Source organism: Seriola dumerili, unplaced genomic scaffold (genome assembly GCF_002260705.1).
Source record: "Seriola dumerili isolate Sdu_G_001 unplaced genomic scaffold, Sdu_1.0 BDQW01000242.1, whole genome shotgun sequence".
In the NCBI taxonomy this organism is placed as follows: Eukaryota; Metazoa; Chordata; class Actinopteri; order Carangiformes; family Carangidae; genus Seriola; species Seriola dumerili.
The window spans coordinates 2353651-2376887 of NW_019174497.1; the positions used below are offsets into that span (position 1 = coordinate 2353651).

The window sequence follows — 23237 nt, forward strand, 5'->3', positions numbered from 1 at the left end:
ACTTTGATCAATTTCACATCATCCTTATGATCATATCTGCTCTTCTAATTTTTCCTCATTCATGAAATATTTTTTAACCTTTGTGTTCTGTATGGCTGCAGTAGTGGCCAGGATATTCCTTTTAAAGAGATTGTTCTCATTGAGGCCCTCTCCTGGCTGACAGTGACCCTGACCTTTCACCGAATCTGATTTGTTCATCCTCGAGTCCAAATGGACTTTTGTGCCTAATTTGAAGGGATTTCTTCAAGGCGTTACTGAGATAAAGCGGCGTTCACAAGGCCAAAACCACGTTTTGTGAGGACACCTTGACCTTCTATCAGGTCTAATCAGTTCATGCTCAAGTCCGAGTGAATGTTTGTGCCAAATTTTAAGAAATTCCCTCAAGCTGTTACTAAGATATCATGTTCACAAGAATGGGACGGACGGACAGACAGACAACCTGAAAACAATTAAATATTAAAATCTATATTCTAACTGTAACACTGGATGAATCCTGTCCAGGACTTTCAAATCCATGGCTTTCCATCATATTTTGAAGGTACGATAGACACTTAGATTTTTTTATATAATACAAGACATATCATGAGTGAAATAAGCATTAAACATAAGTATTTCCACCTTGGAACTACTGAGAACCAATGACAGTGTCTCAAAAACAGATTCAGACAGCCAGAGTTTCATTCATCATATGACTAAGGAACCAATCCTGTCAAATTGCGGAGACGGAGGGCGGGCAAAATAAACACGAAACCTCGTCAGTACTGAGAGCAAGAGTTCTCATTAACACAACCACTAACACTGTGTCAGCCACAAAACTTCAAACATGGACTTGAGATAAAGCCATGGTTGCTCTGGTGAAGAATCTTCAGCCTCATCTTTATGTAATGTAGCCATTGTTAGGCCACTGCCAGGTTCAAACTGAGCTGTTCAGAAATGCAGTAAACATGACTGACAGCGTAGGAGTAGGGTGTGAGTGGTTGTCTCCTGTGAAGAACACGCCGTATGAGCACATTCTCAAAATAAAATAAAATTTATTCCGTTGACTAAAAGCTAAATCACGTTTAAACCTTGCACATTTCAGTTTTCATTCTCTTCCACTGATAGTTTTAACTTTTGACAGCACTTGGATGAAGTACAGGAGCAAATCCATAACAAAAGAAATGCCACTGTGTAGAGAAACCAAAATTTTGAGGCATTTTATTCTGATAAAGCTGAATTTGAGCTTCCTTGCCAAAGCTAAATCCAGATTTCTATTTTAATTTTATTTGGTTGAGTAAAGATAGTTCTTTAGTCATCTGAGACAATTTCTTTTACAATGTTGTGGGTCTTGCAGCAAGGATGCTGAAAGTGTGAACACATAGTGTGCTGTGAGTGGCCAGGACCAGAGTGCAAATTCCAGCATCCAGCATTGATTCTTTTAAAGCAAAATATTGTAAGACATCTCTTTATTCTCAGCTGTGTTGCACAGAATTATGCCTACAAAACTAAACATATTCAGCATTTAGTAATAATGTTTAATTGTTGTGCTCCAACAAGAGTTAAGAATCACTGTCAGCAACCTTAATAGTGTATAGTAGTAATTTTAAATATGTAACACAAGCTTTGTTGCAAGGCCTGGACAAAGCACAGCAACAAAGTTTAAAAAAAAATATTTGTGAATCTTTTGACCCCAAAAACATCATCATCAAACAAACACTAGTAATGATTGTGCTGCAGTTGTATAAAGTCAGAGTTATCAGCTAAACACAAAATATATACCACATAAAAATCACACTATTTAACAAGTTTACAATATAATTTACAGCAAAAATACAATACAAAGTCTATACAGTATGTACAGCACACTTGCCAGTATTTTGGCATTATTGTCACTCTATCCATTAACTGAATGATAAATGAGTTTTCAAATTAAGTAAGATAATAAATTATGATATTAAGTATAATAATAAATGTAGTATGTTTGAAATCAACATTACTCGTGTTGGTTTTTCTTGTTTTTTCCTCACATCCAGTGAGTTTTTGAAATCTGTGTACTTGAAGTCATCCATGGGACTTTTTGAGGTCAGACTGTAAATGTTTCGCTTGGAGAATTTGTCAGGAAAGAGTTCAAAGTCATTGTTAAAATTCCATTTCTCCCAAATGCGCTGTCTGTTGCCATATCTGTAATAACAAGAAAAACACATTATACCTTTTGTACTACAAGAAAACAAAAATACAAGTTAACTCTGACACATGCAAAAACTCCTTTGGGGATTTTATTTTATTTTTATGTTTTATGTTATGTGTATAAACATGGTCGGTTTTGTGGCACTGAAACACTGAAAGTGTTCACTCTTAATATAATGTTAGAGATGTTTATAAAACCTGGCAAACAAAGATGTCAAAATAAAACCACAATGTCATGTGACTCACTGAATGTCAAGGTAAATATATTAGTGCATTAGGATCTCACCAGTTATAAAAATAGGGTAACGGGAAGATATATTCTGGACCTGCAAGCGAACCAAACATGTGAGATAGTCAGGTTGATCTCTTGACATGAGGTCACACTCATGGTAAGGCAAGACCTCCAGTATTCCAGTTTCTTGACAAGAGTTTAAGAAGTGCTTCTTCTCTTTTGCCTCTGCACTCAACCTGAATATGGGAGGAGAAAAATAATATTCAGACAAACAGATAAGATTTCAAGAGACCGGCTTTTACAAAGTGCGCAGTTTTTTTGCAAAATTATGTCAAACACACTGTAAAGTAAATGGGAATCTGAAATCAAATATAGAAGAGGACATATAGAAAAACGTGGCTGATGCTAGTTGGCAATGGTAATGGTCATGTGATGGGTAAATTTAAACAGGACAATTATTCACAGGTATTACTATACACCAGTCAAACTTAAAAAAATAATTTTCATTGATAACTACTTTTGTAAGTGTAAAAACAAAGCAGATACTTTCTTTTATTTAATATGGGACTGCTCTGAAAAGTATTGGAGATTGGTAGCATAAGCCACTGCCAGAATTGCCCCAGCTGTGGTTATTAGGAGACAAGTCTCTCCTACCACAGGGTGTATCCAACAACAAAGTTTTTGACTTGCACTGGCTGGCTCAATACAAAAACAATGAGTATTACCTACCTTGCATTTTCTTTCAGTCGGCGACTGTCTCTGTAGTGTAGCATCCATTTCCATTTCCCCGTTCTTCTTAGCTCTTGCAAGATTTCTGAGAATTTTTTCAGGTCGCCTAAATAAAAAAAACAAACAAAAAACAAATCACATAAAGTTTAGATCATGAATAACACTTGCATGAATTATAAGATGCTCACATAACAAGGTGTCACACAATAAAAAGTCAACATACAGACACTAAGGGGCTCCAGTGCTGCTCTGTCAAACATTATAAAACCACCACGCATGAAGAGCTCCTGATGGGTGAGATTCACAACATCATCTGGTTCATCAATTCCAGCAAACTGCACACCTGGTGACTTTTTCAGCTCGAGCAAATGTGGGACCTGAGACAACAGAGAGCAGAGTCATTAATTCATGATAAACCATTGCAAAATGCCTATTGTATTACAGTGGCTGATCCGTTACCTCACAAATGTGCTCTGCAATGTCTTCATTCCTGAGGATGATGAGTAGGGACGAAGAACTACCCTCAGTGAGGAAGAATTCAGATGGCTGTACAGCAGTATGGCCCTCTGCCTCTAACTGTGCCTTTTGGAAATAAAGGAGAAATTACAAAGCCTTAAAAGCCAATTTTTCACTAGTAAGTTTTACACTACTTTGACCAAATTTTGAAAATCATATATTTCGGGACAGCAAATATGCAGAGGGCTTATTGAGACACTGTATGACATCCTTTCCATCCGTTCCTTTGATATGATCTTAAAGTCTACTCAGTGGCTGCTTACCTCTTGATAACACCACAATTAATGGTACAATAAGTAAGACATTATATTGAATAATACAAACTATATTAAGTTGCAAGCTTATGTACTGAAATGTCTGTCTTAGGTCATGCAGTGAGTTTGTGGATCACTGGCGTGGTGTGTAACATAAAAGCATCTGCATCTTGCCTGCCATGCTGGCTCTCCCTTTTACCCAGACCTTGGTCCGGCTCTGTGACTACCTCCGCTGCCGGCTTATTGCCGGAACAAGAGGCAGAAATAAGGCACAACATTCCTACCTTGAACAGCGTGTGTAAAAAGGGGATAATGAAATTCAACACTGAGAAGATTTCAAGGTGTAAAAAGTTCAAAACAACCACAGAAACTTCTCAACCTACTCCTGTTGCTCATGTATTAACTACATTACCCAGTTCCACTCATGTTTTCACCAAACTATGACTCAACACACTGTCTTCTCTCAATCTGCATGCACAATCCTGTCAAATAAGTAAACATGCACATTAGAGCATGGTGTTAGTCCTGTATTCTATTTAACTTAACAACTATTTATTCTGGACCTAGAAAAGAAGCCACATTCTTCTTAAATGTTGGAAATTTGATGTGAGCCCAAATCAAGCACCAACTCATGAAAATATTACTGTGGAAGAGCAGAGAAATTAATTGTTCTGCAGATTATCATTTTCCCATGCCATGAATCCAAACTGACCACAATCTCCCACCTCCATTAAGGAGTAAACAACAACTTGCGATTGGCACCTTTTGTACAGGGAATGAATATTGCTCTGTCAAAAAAATAAATTTTGGCATATCACTTAAATGGTTACAGGAATGCATGACTGAAAATTATAGTTAACAGAAATTTTGCATTAGAAGTTTGTTGAAAACTTGTCTTACCTTGGTTTCCTCAAAGAGGGCATCATCTGACGTCACTAATATGTAGAATCTGTACTTTGTTTTGCAAGATTTCTTCACCACTGAATTCAGATTACTTCGAAAGCTCTCATCCATCTCTCTCTTCATTTGATCACAGAAATCAAAATGGTTACTTGGTTCAGTCTTTTCGTAACCTCTGTCCATTCTGAAGTGCTTAGGTCTAGATGGGACCTTTTTGACAGCACAAATGTCATCCATAATTGCTTCATACAACCTTGCACATTCTGCAGTCGCACCAGAAACTCCAGCATGTTCCTTCATGTTACCTGTTCCTGGAGATAACTTTTGAGGATGCAAAGTCTTTTCTTCCTCTCCAGAGTCTGCCATACCTTTCCTGTCGGACACATCTACCTTGATTTTTTGTCCAATAAGCGACGGTGCATCCAACATTTCCAGTGAATCCTCCTGCTCCTCTAGACTGGAAAAGTGCACAGTGACAGGACTAGCACAATCCAATGTCAGTTTGTCATGTGAGTCCTGATGGCAGATGGGTCCTCTCTTACTCCTTTTCAAAAGCTGTTTCATTTGTTCTGAGAAGATGAGGCACTCCTGTTCCATTGACACTTGAGTGATATCATCTTGAAGGCACCTCTGAGAAACCTGCTCCAGAAAAGAACATGATCTCTTCCGACTGGTGTTATAGATTGTACATGTGAGTGAGCTTTGAGGTCCCATGAGACTGTCATCTATTATGCTACTATCTTTGTGATCCACAAATGATGTTGATGCTTCTGAGCAGTCTTTCTGATCAATCTTAATGTTCTCTCTAGTTGTTTGCACAACTTTCTCAAGTGTACTGCATGCCAAGAAACCTTGGTGTCCATCACTTTTTGCTGATTCAAATGACTGCATGGATAGAGATGATGACGAAATCTTGATGTCCTTTCCTTGGTACTGATTTGAAGGATCTAAAAGGGCAAATTTAGCTTTATCCAAGTTAGATTTTTTGTCAATAACATTTGACAATAAACTACTTCTAGAGGAAAACTCACAGGACTCCTGCTTTACATCATTTAGTCTAGAATTTCCCTTGAAATGTTCTGTCTTCTTCTCCAAGGGCGTGGTAGTGCATGTGGTGTATGTGACTACAGGGGGTTTAGTCTCTCTATTTTTGGGAGCATATTCAATTGGTCCATCTTTAGAGATAAAATATGCTTGACTCTCATCACTCTTAGAAGGTTTTACAGCCATGACAGGACGCTGACTGTTTGAACGGGGTTCATGATTTAGACTGGACTGTGGTGTTGTTTTATGCCTGTCTTGGCCAATATTAGCTGTAATGGTTTGAAAACACTCAGTAGCTGGAACAGATGTGTAGGAATGACAATAGTCTTGCCCTCTAGAGGTTTGTTGTAATTCATCTGCTCTTTCAAAATAGTCTTGTGGAAGTGGTGAGTCTGCTTTCTTTAGCTGCAACTTAACACCAAGTACTTCCTCTAATTTACTCTTGAAAGGTGATATAAGACAGTGATCAGATGATTCTTTGTGCAGTTTATGTGATGTAGAGGCTGACACGACCTCTGGCTTTGAATTGCTTATCATCTTGTCCTTAAAGTCAACTGACATGTGGCTTGGGGCTGAGCAAGTGGGGATGTGCTTGCTGTTAAGGTTAGGAGTTTGATCAAGATGGTTTTTTATATCAGCCGTTTCAATCTGGCAGGACTTGTCGGTGTGGTTTGACTTGAAGAGGAACTTGTCTATACTTTGTAGAACTCTTAGAGTTCTTAGTTCGAGATCAGGATGAAGACCATAATGAGGGTTAGGATCACTGTTAATTATAGACTGACAACGTTTTCGTTCAAGAGGCATCTCGTCCATCATTGGCGTTGAGCTTCTGCTAAGGCGTCTTTGAGTCATGTTTTTGCAGGTTTCACTACTACTAAAAGCAGAAGTACTGCTTCTAGGGCAAGGTATGCACTCGTATGGCTTCTCATCCAAAGTTGGTGTAGGGCACCTGTCATCAGACTCACTTCCTAAGACTACTGGCTGGTTGGTTTCACTTACATCAAGAAGTGATATTTTGCTAAAAGACAGTCCCTGCTTTTTACTGTATGTTTCAGATGTATTGCATACCTCTGTGGGCAAGTCAGAGTGCATAGTTTCACTGATAAATGGTATATCTTTCTTGCCTTGAACAACTTCTTCAACCTTGCTTTGTTCATGTGAGATTTGTGGTTGTACTATATCCTCTCCTGAGATGTCTAGTCCAATAAATGGAATTACAACCCCACTATGACTTTTTTCCAATCCCTCATTTGTTCTGTTAATTTCAAGATCTGTTTCTTTAGTCAATGCCTCTTCTGGTTCACATTTTTTCAGAACCTCACTCTGAGGTGAATGAAACAGGTGATGAAATGGTTCTTCTTGAGTTGTGTTATCATCGTTTTCCATTTCCACAACTGATTTTGTTTCATCACTACTTGGACCAAAATCAGAGATTGCCATTTCCATGTTTTGGCTTCCTGTTTCCAAACCATCTTTGGACTGGGGGATAGACCCAGCTAGACCAGACCCATCTAATGAACCAGTCCTCTCATCAGATATGGGTAATGTTGCTGTCTGATAATGTACCTTATCTGCCAAACAAATATCATTTTCTGCAGGTTGATTGCAAACAACATCCATTTCAGATGGAGTGTTAGGAGCTTTTTCTGAAATGGGATGTTCATCTGTCATTGTACTCCCATTTACAGGCAGCTTTCTCAACTGCAAATCATTGCAGGCATCCTCTTCATTGTCTGCTTGAGGTGGTTGCTCATCAAATGGTGCTTGGCAACTACAATCTGTAATGCAATCCTTCTTTACTGAATCAGGGCCGTCACACATCATAGGTGATGGGTCTTCACTCAAATCACTGTCAACTGCTTCAGCTGGAACGCAACTGTCTTTCTCATCAAGTCCATTGTCTTTTCCAAAGTTATCTTCTGTACGACAGTCCACTTCTTCATTAACATTTTCAGCCTTGCTTGGTGAGACTGCTTTAGGTTCCTCCCTTGATAACTGCTTCTCATTTTCAAAACAATTTCCATTGCCAATGACACCTGGTTCTTTCTTTGTAGAATCATCACCTGTATCAATCACTTCTGAAGAAGGTTCTATACCGTCTTCTTGGCAAGGGTTTTCTTTCATTTCCAAGTTTTCTTTGGATTCAATTTCTTCATGCTCATCTATATGAACCACTTCATCTGCTTCTTTGTTTGACTCTCCCCCTTTGTCTCTCATGGATTCAGATGAATCAATTTCATGTTTTTGAACCAAACTCATCTCTGTCATTTCTGAATTTTCGATGCCATCTTTCATATGTATCTTCTTTTTGTTGCATCCATGTGACATGTGGCCAATTCCTGAAGCAGGCCAAACATTTTCTGTCCGAATGGATACACTTTCCGTCTCTTCTTGTCGAGGAATGAATGATCCATCCCCTTTAAAAGATGGTATATCAGTATGTTCCAAGCAGCCAGCTTTTTGCGAAGGACTACAAGTTTTCTCATTTTCCTTGATGCTTCTGACATTGTTCACATCATTGATATTCTCTGTGGGGTGTACTGATGTTTTATAACACTGGAAAAAGAAAGAGTAGACACAATATAAGAATTACATGTTATAAACACTGTTGCTCATTCAGTGAAAGCTGTGACCACTGTTTCTCTTGGCTAATTTAGAACTAAATTTTGCCATGATTTTCAAGATCTTTTTGCAATGGATCAATCTACACATGCCAAACCCAAGAAAACTGCATTGGGTGAAATGTTGGTACCTTATCACATACTCCCTAATACAATAAACGGGATGTATGAATGCCCTCCCTTTCAGTTGGCAAAATCCCTGTAGCAATCATACAGTACATGTGCATGATATATGATATATGCAATCCATCTGGGAACATCCACATTACCAGAGCGCAGAACAAGTATGGGCATGATGGACACCGAATGGGCTCTTGGAAAATAACAAACAAACACTTTTTCTTGTATATGGTTTATACATTGCGAACCACTGGGAGAATAATTGTATAATAATAAATATTCTTAGAATGCTCATTAGAGAAGGTTGGGGGGGCTCACCCTACTTCAACTGCAGATAATCTGTTTCTGCTGTGCCAGGACTGTGCATGTCTCTGTGCACTTGCAGCTGTGTTATTAGGGACAATAGTTTCTGGCAGGGTCTCACATTGCAAATTGGTCAGAAAAAGAGTGATCTGAGCACCCTTACAATAATGCCAAAACAGGACATAGCCACCTTATCTGGAACAGGAAAAATGGGGATCCTTCTTAAAGCCAAGCATTGAAGGAAGTCTACCCAAGATGACCTAATAGAGGGGCTTGTCCCCATAGGGGTCCTGCCTCAGCCCAAACAAGTTTGACACTCTTCTGTATCTCCAGTCCCACAGAAAAATGGATAAAGGGTCTGGTACATGGTTAGATGGTGATCAGGCAAAGTTGCATGGCTGGTCGAACAGAACCCTAGCTACTGAAACTGGTGGGTAATCGGTATATCGACTGTCACCTCTAGTGGAGAAGGAGCTAAGGCTTATGCAGGTGATAGAACAGCACAGCCTTGCAGGTGTGAGGATTCAAGTCCAAGCTGTACGCTGATGTGTTGGGGTTGCACCTGGAGAATGAAAGAGTCCTCTAAATGGCTGCCATGTTTAACAAAGTTGAAGGTACCACCTGTTTTGTTGGTGTTTGTGTGCCAAACAGCATTTCACAGTCTATAAATGGCCTAAATGGGATAGTTACATGAACTCTGAGATCAGACATGAGGACCGAGCGAGTTCTGTTCAAAGTTTCCGCTGTAGAGATAACAGTTTTGAGAAGGTCTGAGGTGATCTGCAGAAAGTGAATCAGTCGTAATGAGAGTTTGTGACTCCCATTCAAATGCCATAGCACCCTGTTGGAAAACTGCAGATTGTTCCTTCCAATTCAGTCTATTACCTTCAATAGCTCTTTTATAGGTATTATGGTTAATTACTCCAATGATTGTATGCCTTATTATTACATTACAAGCACACAAAACTTGTACTTAGATAATTTTATATCCTGCGTACCAACTGAAAATCATGACAAAAACATCAATTGTGTAATAGTGTACCTTCAGTTTAACAGTAACTTTAGACTCAAACCTGGAATGTGTCTGCCTCCTGTGGTCCCACGGATGACTTGAGTGCGTTCGATGTTTCACTTGCTTCTGTCTGTTCACCGGACACAGAAGTCTGTTCTTTGTTGACTTGTGGATCTGAAGTGACAATCTCTCCACCACCGTTTCTCATTGACAAGTCCAAAATTACAGATCCTTGGTCCAAGACAGAGTCCAAGACATCTTTTTTGCTGAGGTCCAGGGCTTTTGAAATTGAGGGGTCTTGAGTATCTGTTAAACTCGGTAAAGTACCACATGAATTTCCCTTGGCTGGCCCTTCAGGGTGAGCTGGTGCTGCTGCTAACATTTTACTGGACATTTCCAAAGAATCACTCTCTTCTGAATATGCAAAGTTCGAGTCCACGTGAAAGAATCTGGCTGTTGACCGGCTATAAAACAGACCTATCCACATGTGGACAATGAGCCGTACCTCCTCAGTGGTGTCCTGAGTGGAGAAATCCCACGGGCTATAGAAGGTGTACAAAAATTAGATGTTTTAGTGAAATAACTTCATCTAAACTAAAAGTCAACTGCATATTGGCGACACGTCAACTAGATACAACAAGTATAGAATTGACAGTATGTGTAAAGAAACATTTTTATCTTATATGCTGAGATTCTTTGCATAAATGACAATGAATGACACAATATACATACCCATGCAAGGCTCGAACGATTGCTCTGTCCTTTACGTCACTTGAAAACTTGCTGTCTCGATTAAAGTCATAGTTTTCATTCCATTGCCTTGTGACTTGGACAGATGCACCCTTGTTAACAAATGTGCGGGAGTGTCTGAACTTTCTCCTGCGCACCATATGTTTTTTCAGGTATTCTGGAGTCCTGTGGTTTCGTTCATCTCTGTCTTCTTGACAAACAGAGGGTTGTAGTGTTTGAATTCCATCGCCATACAACTGCTGTTGAGGGTGCAGCAGTCTGGTAGAACCACTTAAAGGGGATACCTGGAAAGGTGTACCTGGCAAACCCAACAGCAGAGGGGAAGACGGGGGCAATGAATAGGCATGTTCTTTAGATATTAAACCAACTAATTCACTTTCTCCCACAAGATTGCTTGGTAAAGGAGACTCAAAAAGTTGAATGGGTTTAGCAGCAGGCTGTCTAAGCAGAGCATGAAGAACTGAGTCTTGTTCAGCACTGGCAACATCTTTTGTAAGGCCACACTTCTTCAAACTTGTCTCAGGTTTTCTCTCAAGTGCTGGGTCTGGTTGTGGTGGAACCTGGTCATTACTGGCACCGAGTGCCAAGTCAGCAAGTAAGTTCAAAGCATCTGTAGATGAGCAAGTACTGTTCATTTTTTCCTTAACAGTCTTCCTGACAGAATTATCCCTAGTACACTCTTTGCTTTTGAGATTTTCAGTGGTAAAACAAGCTGGGGTTTGAAAATGCAACCACCCTGTGAAGACAAAACAGAGGAGAAAAAAAGAGAAACTGCATGAAAATAAAAATATAATAATAATATATAATAATAATAATAATATATATTACTATTAAGAATTTGTAACCAACATGTAAACTATGCCATTGTTTCAAACAAAGGAATCCATTTGTTATGCCTTCTTTAGGTGCAGATGGATAGGACTGGCAAAAATGCAGCACAAGCAAGAGAAGAGGAAAGGCAAACTCAGAATTAGCAAACACTTGGCAAAGTGCAGTGATAGCATGCTAAGGACAGTTGCAGAGGTAATAGCCAAGAAAAGGGTCAGTTAGTTTTAATGTCATGCACAATACTGGAAGGATTTTACTCATTATACACAAAAATGCATTCCAATAATTTTAAAATATGACTTACATTTCTTTTTAATATATTCTGCAGAGATGCCTTGATGCTTTTTGAGTGTTTTAATCCTACCCCTTCTTGGGAAAATTGATGGAGGCTTTTGTATGATTTGAGGTTGTTTGTCTAGAATAGTTTGTTCTTGTGTCTCTGATGAGTCTTTCCTTAGTTGAGAATCCTGACCTTCACTTTTCTGTGCCTTATTAGGTTTCTCTTTAGGGGTCAGGCCTAGGGCATATGCAAATAAAGGATCAACTGACTGCATCTTTGAAACTTCGTTCACACCCACATTTGTGTCCTGTACACTTGAAACTGCATTATCACCCTTCAATGTCTCGGCATCAGAGTCACCTTTGCCCTTCTTGAGACAAGGCTCAGTGTTCTGGGCAGTAACTGTTGTTGTTCCTTCTGACACATGGAAATCAATTTTTCTCTTTCCCCTTAAAAGAACTGATTTTAGTTTACTCAACAGAAATTCTCCCTTTGTTGCACACTTTGCTTGGGAACAGGTATCAGTGTGCTTTTCTTTAACTGCTTCTGAGGGGGGATTGTCTGTGCCATTATTCTTTGAAGAATGCTGACTACTCTCTGGATTCAAAGGCAATGAACCGTCGTGTGATTGTCTCAGAAGTCGATGTTCAGTATTAATACTGCCGACAACATTTTGAAGATGGTTCCCTCCATCCTTGGATTTTGTGGCCTCTGTTTCGTCCACTGCTGTCTCTGGGGCAGTGCTAGAGTCTTGCTCCATTTCATCTTTGTCATGAGCATTCACAGAGTTATCAACCAACATTTCTTCAGGGTGCTGTTGATCTTTTGTACACTGATGTTTATCCTTTAAAAGCTTAATCTGAGCAGCAAAATCTACAGAGCCAAAAGGAACCAAGATCCTTCCACATACGCTGATAACCGGCTTTAAGTCCCAGCGCTCAGTTTTCTTTCTCAAAGGACAAACTTCAAGTTCCATTAAAATATTGCCCTCCAAGCTCTGCTGTCCAGGAGCTGATTTTTTTTCATCTGCTACTGCTAAAGCAACAGTAGCAGATCTCACTTTCTTATTTCTAGATGACAGTTTTCCAAATTTGCGTTTTCGCCTTGGTAATTTTCTCCAATCAACTTTCAAAGGATTGATTAGCTTTGAGTGGCCTGATGATTCCTTGGCCTGGTCATCCTTCTGATTTGGGAAGGTGTCATCCTCCCCTGGTATTTTGACAGTCTGCAAACTGAGAGTCTCAACACTAGCTTTAGATGCTTTTTTCAAACCTTTGGAAGGTCCCCTATGTAGTTTCCTCCCTTTTGTTTTTGTGAAATTGGTGACCTCAGGGCAATCTTTAATTTTGATTTTGACAGTGTCATCATGCAGAGCGTTAGCTCCTGCTGTTTGCAATTTAGCTGCTGAAAAACCAGAAAGCTGAAAGTCATTTTGCTTTGTTGCTGACACAGTACTGATCACACTTAAACTCTCATCAGTGAGAGTTTGCTCTGCTGAAGTGATACTGACAATCAGCTCTGCTGAAAGGTCATCTGATGTAGGGGGGGTCAGGAGATTTCCTGCCCCTGTGTCATCAGTTTTGTCTAGTACAGACAGGCCAGATTTATCATTGTCTTTGGTTTCATCTCTGGCTTGCAAATCATCTGCTGGAACATCAGCTGTGAAGTCAACCTGTGCTTCAACACTTGTTATACCACTGTCAACGGATGTCTCAACATTTACAGGAAATTTCTGGTCAGTCAACTGGTCTTCTGACCCCATGTCAACAGGATTGGCAAGTGCCTCCTCAGGAGATGACAGACAGATGTAGACATCATCATCAAGATCTTCTCTTCGCTCTTCTTGTCCAGCTGCCAGGATTTCTGAAGACTTGGACAGTGGTAGTTGAAAGGAGACTGGATTGCTCATGTATGACTTGAAGCTCTGCCATGCTCTGTTAGTCCACTCAGGGGATGAGTAGAGGTGTTTGTGTGCATCCGGCACATCATACTGATCTGGAAAGATGCTTACTTCCCTTGAGGGACTTAATGCCAACCCAGGATTTATTAATGCTGCGTAACTCTGCATATGCTGCACCAACACTTCACAGAGTTCTTCACTTGGGTCAAAGGGCGTCTTCTCAGCTTCACCCTCTGCATAACATAGTACTGGTAGAACCTGGAGAATTTCAGGTGACATAGTTGCTTTTCTCTGTCCACATTTTGTACCTGTGATAAATCAAGAAAGAATATTTGTTTAATCTCCTCTTTTGTTTCCTTGAATGCCATTACTACTAATCAACACAAACTACAAGTGTCATTGAGTGGGGCAATTGCCAAATCTTTTAAGGCACGTGAGAAACATAAGGTTGTAAACACTTGTAAATGCATGCTGAAATCACCTCTTTGTATCACCCGTGAGCCTGTGGAAGAACATGCCCTGCAGGACCTCAGTTGCATTTGATCCATTGTCTAAAAGAAACATAAAGATATGTTGGTAAAACTGAATTATGGCTGTTAACAAAGATAGAATTCTGTAATTTCGTAATGAGACTGATAATATCATACGCTGTCATCATTTTTATATCTTACCATCAAATGTGAGGAAATGGGAGGAGTGCAACAGGATAAGAAAACCACCATCATTCAGTGGAACAGGGAGAGCCTGTGCAGAAATGGGTTTGTCATTTTTTAAATGTTACATATCAAGTCAAACCCACCACATTTTATTATGCAATGCAAAATGATGTAAATAGGAGACCAACTGTTGTAATGCATAGGACATTTCCATACCTGAGACTATTCTGTGATTGACTAGTGAATTGCCAGAAAAGTAACAAATGACAACTTTAACATTCAATTAAAATGACAGTAGACAACTTTCCCCCCTAACATTTCCAAGTGGTATTAATATTGGCGCCGCTGTCCCAAAGAATATAATACGTTTCACCACTGCTCATTTTAGAAGGGTCACTGCCAGGAAACTGACTGCTAGCAGTAGTGTTAGCAACATGGCTACCACTTCCAAAACAAGAAACAATCGTAAGAATGTCAATCTGAACTAGAAAACCCGATCTTGGTGCAATGACAAAGGAAGAGTAAAACCCTCCGTTGTATTAAGAAGTAGGCATGTTTTGTTAATGATTTAGTAGAAATAATACCAACTGAATGTCGGTTTTGAACCCTCTCAAGTCCAGGAGCTCTCCTCAAAGTGAAAGTGAAAGCCAGGCTTATAGGGAACCAATCTAAACCCAGATGGTGTCATTATTCTATAGCCATTACACTGTGGAATCAACATTTACTTCATAATGATAAAATGATGTCTTTTATCATTCTTTGATAAAAGAAAAACACCAAAATCATTTGCTCGTAACTGCTGTGAAAATGGACAGGTTTGCTTGGTTCTCTGTTTTCATACTTAAGGTTTGTGATGGATAGCCAAACTGTTTATACAATTTTAAGACACCATTTTGGGCTCTGATTAATCATGATTTGTCATTGTTTTTGTTTTTATGGAAGGAATGACTAACCCTCATAATCTCTAAAAGGTTGTAATAAACACACTCACAAGATCTTTCTCCTTGATCTGCTGCAGAAGAAGAGAGAGTGAGCTGCTTTCTTCCGCCTCAGAAGTAATCAGCTCACACAGACTGCAGTATAGGCCATCCAGAAAGACTGAAAGACAGCAAAAAAAAAAAAATCAAAAATTTTTCCTATACATTCACTAAATCCAGGAATTATGTTGTAACATTCCTTGAAAATGTTACTCTTGGATAATAAAGATATTTTTCTGACATCTTGACAACACACCTTCACCAGAGAAGCACGTTTCAAAGACAGTCCTCGGCAACAGCTGTGTGAGATCTGACATGCAAATGGCTCTGTCAACTTTGACCACTGGTGGCCTTAGATGGAAAGAAGACAAAACATTGAATATAAATTATATAACTAAATGATTCAAGTCAATAATACAGTATGTATTTTCTATGTGCACATTTAACTTACAGTTTTGTAGGAATCAAGGCCCCTGCTGTAGATCTCAGAGCAACATTATAGAGCTGGTTGGCTATTTGAAGCTGACCCCTCCAGGGTAAGTAATGATAATCTGAAATAAAGTCATCAAATTCAACAACTATTAAAAAGTTATTTGCATGTTCATTGGTCTATTTTCAGTAACCACTTTATTAGGTACACCTGTAAAGTGAAATTAAATTTATATAATTATAAATTTCATAAAGATAGAGTATGTGACGGAGCTGTCTTATTGGATTGCAATAGATTGTGTAGGTGTACCCAACAGTGGCCAGTCAGTGTATGTTCACATACCAATAACTGACAAATAAATTACTGCCATTATTTAAAATTGTGCTAGGTGTAATATTCTTTCATGACAGGATAGCTATGTGTAAGGTTTGATTACATATTTTTCAAAGAGAGGCAAATGTGGGCTGTTTTTGTGGCATCTTTTTGACAGCAAAGTATATGGAGAAACACTGATAGGTTTGCTATGTGTTACTTACCCTGTTTGTCCTCCTCACTGAAAATAAAAATTAGAAAACAATGAATCAATATAACTTAAATATTGTATTAAATTGTATTAAATCAGAAAGATACTATAATTCTCAGGATAGTGCATGTGTTGCAGTACCTTGCCTCCTGTTGTACTACAAGTGTTGATTTGGTGTCCGTATATGAAAACGATACAATAGCAAAAGGACAGGCAGCACTGGGAGACTGAGCCGTTTCATTGCTTCCATCACCTAACAGCTCATACATGTAATACTGCAAGACCAAAACAAGAGGTACATGAGCTTCCTTCTTAACATAATGTCATGTATTAAGGTGCACAACAATACTGTGCTCAATTATGCATCTACACACAGTCAGATAAGAAAGAACCATAGATGCCACTACCACAACACCTGAGGACCGATACAATACTAGTGAAAGGTGCAATGATTTGATTAAATCAGTATAGTGTGTTACAGTGTTATTTGCATGCATTGACATTTCTGTACAGTTATAGTTCTATATAAAGTGAGGACTGAAGCAGTGAAAAATATCTGCACAGTGACCATTGTTGTTGCAATCAAATCAATTAACAAATTAAGTAAATCCACAAAATTAAAATTGCTGGCACATGACACATGCTATCTCTTACCTGGGTTCTCTCAAAAGCAAGAAAGGAGCTGGTTTGGGCAGACACCGAGGGCAGCTGTTCTGACACATGGCAGTCAAACCCTTCAGTGGGTGCTGTGTAATTCTGAGTGTAGTTCTCTAAAACCTTTTTAACTCTCCCCTGGTGGTAACCACAAAGGACAATGATTAAATTCATAATATAATATGTTTTCTATGAAAGAAAACTCAATTACCACATTTCTCCACACAACCATTTCACAGTTCCCATTTTTCAATACCTTTGTCAGCCTGATGATGGCAATGTATCCAGATTTCCCATGATACCAGCGATTCAGATCCAAACAGTCAGAGTACATTGATATGTAAACACCTGAGTAAACACAGAAAATTTTCACTTAATATGTATTAAGGTAGAGATTAACACAGGGAGGGTAAATTGTTAAGATTCGAGGACATCATAAAAAACTACAATGTTTAACTAATAACTTTGAAGTGGCTTTCCAAACAACTGACACTCCTATAGCAGCACAGCCACACCTTGAAAGATGAATGTTTCACAGTTGTCAAGGACACACTGTGACTGAACATGAACTCACAACAAAGTTACAATGTGTCCTAGAATATAACTGAAGTTCAATAAAAGTAACTACTAATGATTTTGCCTCCCAATTCATTATACTAAGTTACTTTCACTTCTTATAATGTGTGTTGGTGGGGATTTAAAAATAAAATAAAATGTTTTTTTCTTTTTTAATTAAGGCTTAAAAAGAGGGATATTTTGGACCTTGTTCGCTTGATTGACAGGAGTTTGACATCAGCCAGCTGAAAGATATGGGTTGTGCATTTCTGTTTCCATACTGAAGGCTGCTTTTATAGGCCTGTACATGTCTTACAACATAGTTTCTTTTCTTAAGTGAGACAAAAAAGTGCAATCAAGTAACTATGATTAGGACTTCAGATCCCAGGTTATTAAAATATAACAAGTAAATTTAAATAATTAAAATGCACTGAAAAATGACAATTGACAAAGACTGACATTCGGTTAAGTTTTAAAACAACAAGTTACAAATCTGAACATAGGAGGTAAAACAAACGGCCAATGACTGGTTTGGCAGGTTTGGTGGGTTTTGTACTCCCTCACCGGCAGTCTGCTGTCAAAAGTGAGGAAAATAATGACAAATCCTATAATACAATGCCAGTATAACATTCCCAAATGTCTCTTTGATCCATAAAGAAAGTTAGTAGTCTAATGTTAGGAATCCATGTGTTTGTTATAAGAAGGTATAAAAGGAAATCTGCTAAATTAAATTTGTAACCTGTATATATAAAAAAAAAAAAAAAAAAAAAAAAAAAAAACTAGAACAGATCAAAAGAGGAATGGATGTTAAATAGAACACAGATTATCCTCATGCAACACTGCTACCTTTAATTACTTGTGACACAGTGGAGCTCTTGTTTTTGTGCTCCATTTCAGTGTAATTTCATACTACTGTCCACTGAAAAACAGCTACATATAAAAGGACTTTGACTAATGTTTATACCTGATATCTCCTACACTTATCACAGCCTAGAGCAGGTAGAAGCCTAATACAGAAAATTTTGAGAAGCAACATTTCTAACTTGAAGTTATAAGGCAAAATATATAGCATATAGCAAATGTGAATGTTACAATTAAGTGAGATTAGTGTTGCAGTGTGTAGTTTAACAGTTAAATGAAAACACTGTCCGTCTGCCTCCAACACCCTCCATATCCTGAACTTCACGATAGTTTCTGTTTCACAGCAAAGTCTTCCACTTTCATTTCTATACATTCATAAAGCACTTTAACTTGCTTTCACTTTTGTAAGGCAGAGGAGCACCAGGCACTCAACATGGACTATTGCTTAACCGGCCCTGCACAACAGATACTTCACTACAGACAGTGTGCATGCTATGGACAATGTCCTGGATGTGGCCATCAAGGTAATAACTTAATAAAAGACTTTAAATAAATGAGAAAGGTTTAATGTAGTTACTTACATTTTTTTCACCATGTAACCAGTAAGTATATTTAAGTTATGTTACAGCAATTGTAGCTGTAGCCCACATATTTAACTGTTCTGGTGAGCTCACCACTGTTAGACATAGTGACTGTTTGAGGAAGTATAACAATAATAATTTACCCTTCCAAGGATCCCCCAGAGTTGTACATGTACCATTTCCTGTGAGAACACCAGTCTCTCGGACTGCATGAGCCTTCAAACGAGTAAAAATAACAATGTCAGCATGACTGGAAGATTTGTAGAAACATGTATTGTCTCAGGTGTTGCAGTGTATTTTGTCTGTACCTTGTTGACATCGTCAAACAGTAAAAAGCCATAGGTTTCCTTCAAATCCTCCTCTGAATATCCTGCTTCTCTTCTCTTTGCTCGGAAGGCATTATACTGGTGTAAAGAGAAATAAAAATCCGTTTAATGAAAAGCTATCGAATGCCATTTTCCTTCCACTTCATTTAAGAGAAGTTGATGTTTTTTCATGTCTTCTTTACTCTTTGGAAAGTTTTCTGTTATAAGTGAATAAGATGTAAACAGACCTTTTCTTCCAGAACTGGATTCTTTACCAAGACAGCGGACTTGTACTTGAAAGACTGCTTTGACTCTTCATATAAGTACGCACTTTGAAGTGGAGCCAAAATACTGTTTAGAAAGACGTGAGAAGTGTCTGAAACAGGCTCTGAAACACCTAAAAGTGGACAAAAACACAAGTATGAGCACAATACATAAGCGACATAGCGAAAATAGAGCACACTGCGTTTAGCTTACTAGAAAAAAGTTTCACAAGCTTAGGACTATTTGTCCTGTGAGAGACGACATACTCTACTCGTCATTTTTCGTCGGCTCATATAAAAATAATGTGTCTATATGATAGGTATATGTGGGGAAATAAATATCCACGCCACATTTCTTGTTAAAGTTAAAGTTAAAGGAAGAAAAGGCTCGTCACCTTTACTCGAGGCACCACCATTTCCACTTTCCATTGCTGAACTCTTACGAAATCTGTCGCTCTCCCTTTGCCCTTCGTTGAAAATAATTGTCTCTGGTTTTAAACATTACAACGGAATTATAAAGTCCCATGTATCTTGTGTCCAAAAATCCTTTCAAAGTCACTCGAGCTTTAGCCGCAGTTTCGACAGACATATTAATACGACAACCAGGAAGTTACAAAATAGACGACAGTGCAAACGTGTAGGACCAAATATATCCACTAAAATCCAATTTTATCGCTTCACAGCTAAGAAATCCGTTTAATAGTGAACGAGTCTCCAACGTGCAACCATTCATGGGTGATCAGCGCATGTAAGGTCCGTTTCGAAAAAGAAACAGAAACCTATCGAGACGAAAGCATCCATCTTGAAAGTCTGACACCAAACTGGTGGTGGCGAGGCAGTTGTTAAAGCTATGGCGAGGTTAGTTTGAGCCTGCGGTTTTCACTTCTCCTGTCTGCATCCGCTTTCTCTTGAAAAATGAATGATTGATAAACAATTTGACACTGTTAACGTTTTTACCCAAACGTGGTAAAACCTGTGTCCGGTTTTGGAGGCTTACACTGTATTCTACAATTCAGTGTGTTTCAATAAAACTGTACAGACAGAGGACGTAAGGATCAGTTACATATATGCCATGAAATTCATCTTCTCAGAATGATCCGTTGAACAGTTTTGCCAGCACTAACATAGTGACAGCACCATCTTTGGGTCCAAGTTTTATTTCCACTTGTGTGAATAAATCAGTATTTCTGACAGAAAATTGAGCAATGGCTGTCCTGTCACTGTCAAATGGTTCAAAGTGCTTATTTTTGAGGTAAATGAGCATTTAAAGCATGATTAAAGAATATTTTTGGTAATGACCTTGTGCCCAAGCAGCTGTGAATCAATTAACCCCCAAGCAATCCAGCAGTTTTAAACCACTTCCACCTCTAGCTTTCTGGTCCCATACATTGCTTGTATGGTTGAGTCTTTGGGCTCTCACCACCAAACTAAGCAAACCATGGCTGTTTAACTCATTTATTTCTCCCTATAAAATGGATACTCAGTAGTTTACTCATTAGTTAGCTGTAAATTAAGATTTCTGACATTTATTTACCATCATTTTGTATAATTTCTGACAGCTGTTGTTGAGCAACAGTAATTTTCACATCTTTAAAATACAGCACAGCATTGTGGGATTGTTCGCTAAAAGTAGTGTCAATGCCACTTTTCATTTCCCTTTTCCAACCAGCACTCAACATTTAAGAAAAAATCATGAGTATGATTATTCTATAATCTTAACCAAGGGTTTATTATTGCAATCGTGACAACAACACTCCCGTAACTTAAGCAAAGTAGTCATTTTAACTCGAACCGCAGTGTTTCCCCTACCGAACCTTCAACATAGCATTATTACATCATGATTATATAAGGAAAAGACAACTCACATTGTCCTGTTGATAGGGGCGTCAGATCAAAAAAAATGTGTCGTTCTAGAGGGCATGGATTGACAATGTATTTTGTTGTTTCATTTGAAGGATTTGTTGGTAATGTGCCTGCCAGCGGCAAATAACAAAGCCATCAGAGCATACTGAAATGACCCAACATTTCTCTGAAGAGTTGGTGGACCAATTTAAATTGACTATAAGCAGAACCAGAAAATGTCTGCAACCATCTAAAAAACTAACAAGAATATTGTATTAATGTGTATATATGAAGGAGTATTGTGGTACTGCAAGCTGGATATAGTTATCAAATTTAGCTGAAATATGGCCACTGGAATACAGGGGGGAACAGTTAAAGCGGCCTCCCACTAGCCAATAAGGCTTTTCACTGCAGGGCCAAAGGGGGTTGCGAGAATGCACATCTTGCAGCGCCTCATCTTAACCTGTTGTGAAAAGGTTGACGCTCTGCTGTTCCCAAGCAACACAACTGCCTCCTCGGGCCAGAATCACCTCAGCTCAAACACGGTTGATATTTGCCACATATCTCTGCATGTTAAAATACACTAACTCTGCAAGAGTTGTGGCTGAGAATCTTATTTATGCATTTTTCATTTAGTATGTAACCACAATGAAATATGCACCAATGAAATATGAGCAAATACAACTCAAGTTGTTTTGGTTGTTTGTGCATGACATACAATTTCGGAAACTGCCTGTGAGATTAACACAAAACATAATGCCATAATACTGAATTCTGACCAAATTTTACTGATTGATGTTAAGTGGTTACAACAGCATTTGTTCACCGATAACAGTGTGTTGATGGAACCTAAAAGATCTCACAAGCTCCAACTGTTTCACTGTTTCTGCATTCTCTAACAATTAGCCAAAGGGAAGGATTACGACATATATATATCTATATATATCTATATATATATAGATATATATATATATATGAGTGTGTGTGTGTGTGTGTGTGGTGTGTGTGTGTGTGTGTGCTGGGGGGGGGGGGTCTGATGCCCCTGTCAGACCAGAAATATTTCGTATTTACTTGCACATGGGTTGTGGTATAGACCCTAGACAACTACAAAGTCTGACTGGAAACTTTTGTTAGTTAATTTGCAAGACATGTAACACAAACAAATATAAGCAGCATTATTATGTTGCTGGGCATTTAGAATTACCAGATGTACAACAACAGGAAATATCAATGGCAATATAGCAACTATAGTCACACATCTTCAGTGTTGATGCTTGCTATGAAGATGACTTCAAAGAAGAATTAGGTGTACTTTAACATCTTGGTCCAAACAAAAATGCATAAAAACCTTGTTTGAATACAGATCAGATGTGTTACAATTGGTTGTAATTGGTTAGAGAGGTTATTGCTGTTTCACTATATTCAGTTGGGGCAAAGTAATGTGCAACTTGCAAGCAACTTGCAAAATCTCAGCTCATACACCCCAGATATGTAAGACAACAAGGCAGCATGCACCTGCTTAAACATTATGTTTTACCAAGGGGAACTCCAGGAGTTGCTTAGCCATTTTAGTCTACAACAAAACATATTTAACTGCAGCAAGCAAGGAACTATTGAGGGTTGGCCACTCCAATGATATGGGGATTTTTGGTGTTTTTCTTTGCAACTAAATCCAAATGACTTTTAACTGACACTACTGACATGAAATGACACATACAATCCAGTGTCTTTCATAACTATGTGTGTTATGCAATCTTTAAAATGTGATTAGTTTGTGTAGCCTACATACTATTGAAACATTCAAATCAAAATTGCAATAAATACATAGTTGATCAAAAAGTCTTAACACCTTTTGTGGTGTGGGATAATTTTCAATATGTGATAACATTGGAATTCGAGGATAACAACTTTTCCTTCTCCACACTGAACGTATAA

General features: G+C 38.5%; 1 protein-coding gene across 1 annotated transcript; it reads right to left on the reverse strand.

Annotated features, from left to right (window-relative positions):
* Nucleotides 1-1428: 1428 nt before the first annotated feature.
* Nucleotides 1429-20227, reverse strand: LOC111229767. The gene is made up of 20 exons (XM_022756237.1): nt 19856-20227; nt 19446-19594; nt 19201-19296; nt 19036-19108; nt 17152-17243; nt 16896-17033; nt 16383-16516; nt 16255-16271; nt 15740-15839; nt 15545-15639; nt 15303-15409; nt 11780-13913; nt 10630-11383; nt 9959-10439; nt 4798-8397; nt 3587-3709; nt 3351-3504; nt 3128-3233; nt 2453-2634; nt 1429-2160 (listed from the first exon to the last, which is right to left on the reverse strand). The coding sequence occupies exons 1-20, from the start codon at nt 19887-19889 to the stop codon at nt 2063-2065; spliced, it is 8667 nt and encodes a 2888-aa protein (XP_022611958.1). The 5' UTR covers nt 19890-20227; the 3' UTR covers nt 1429-2062.
* Nucleotides 20228-23237: the final 3010 nt, after the last annotated feature.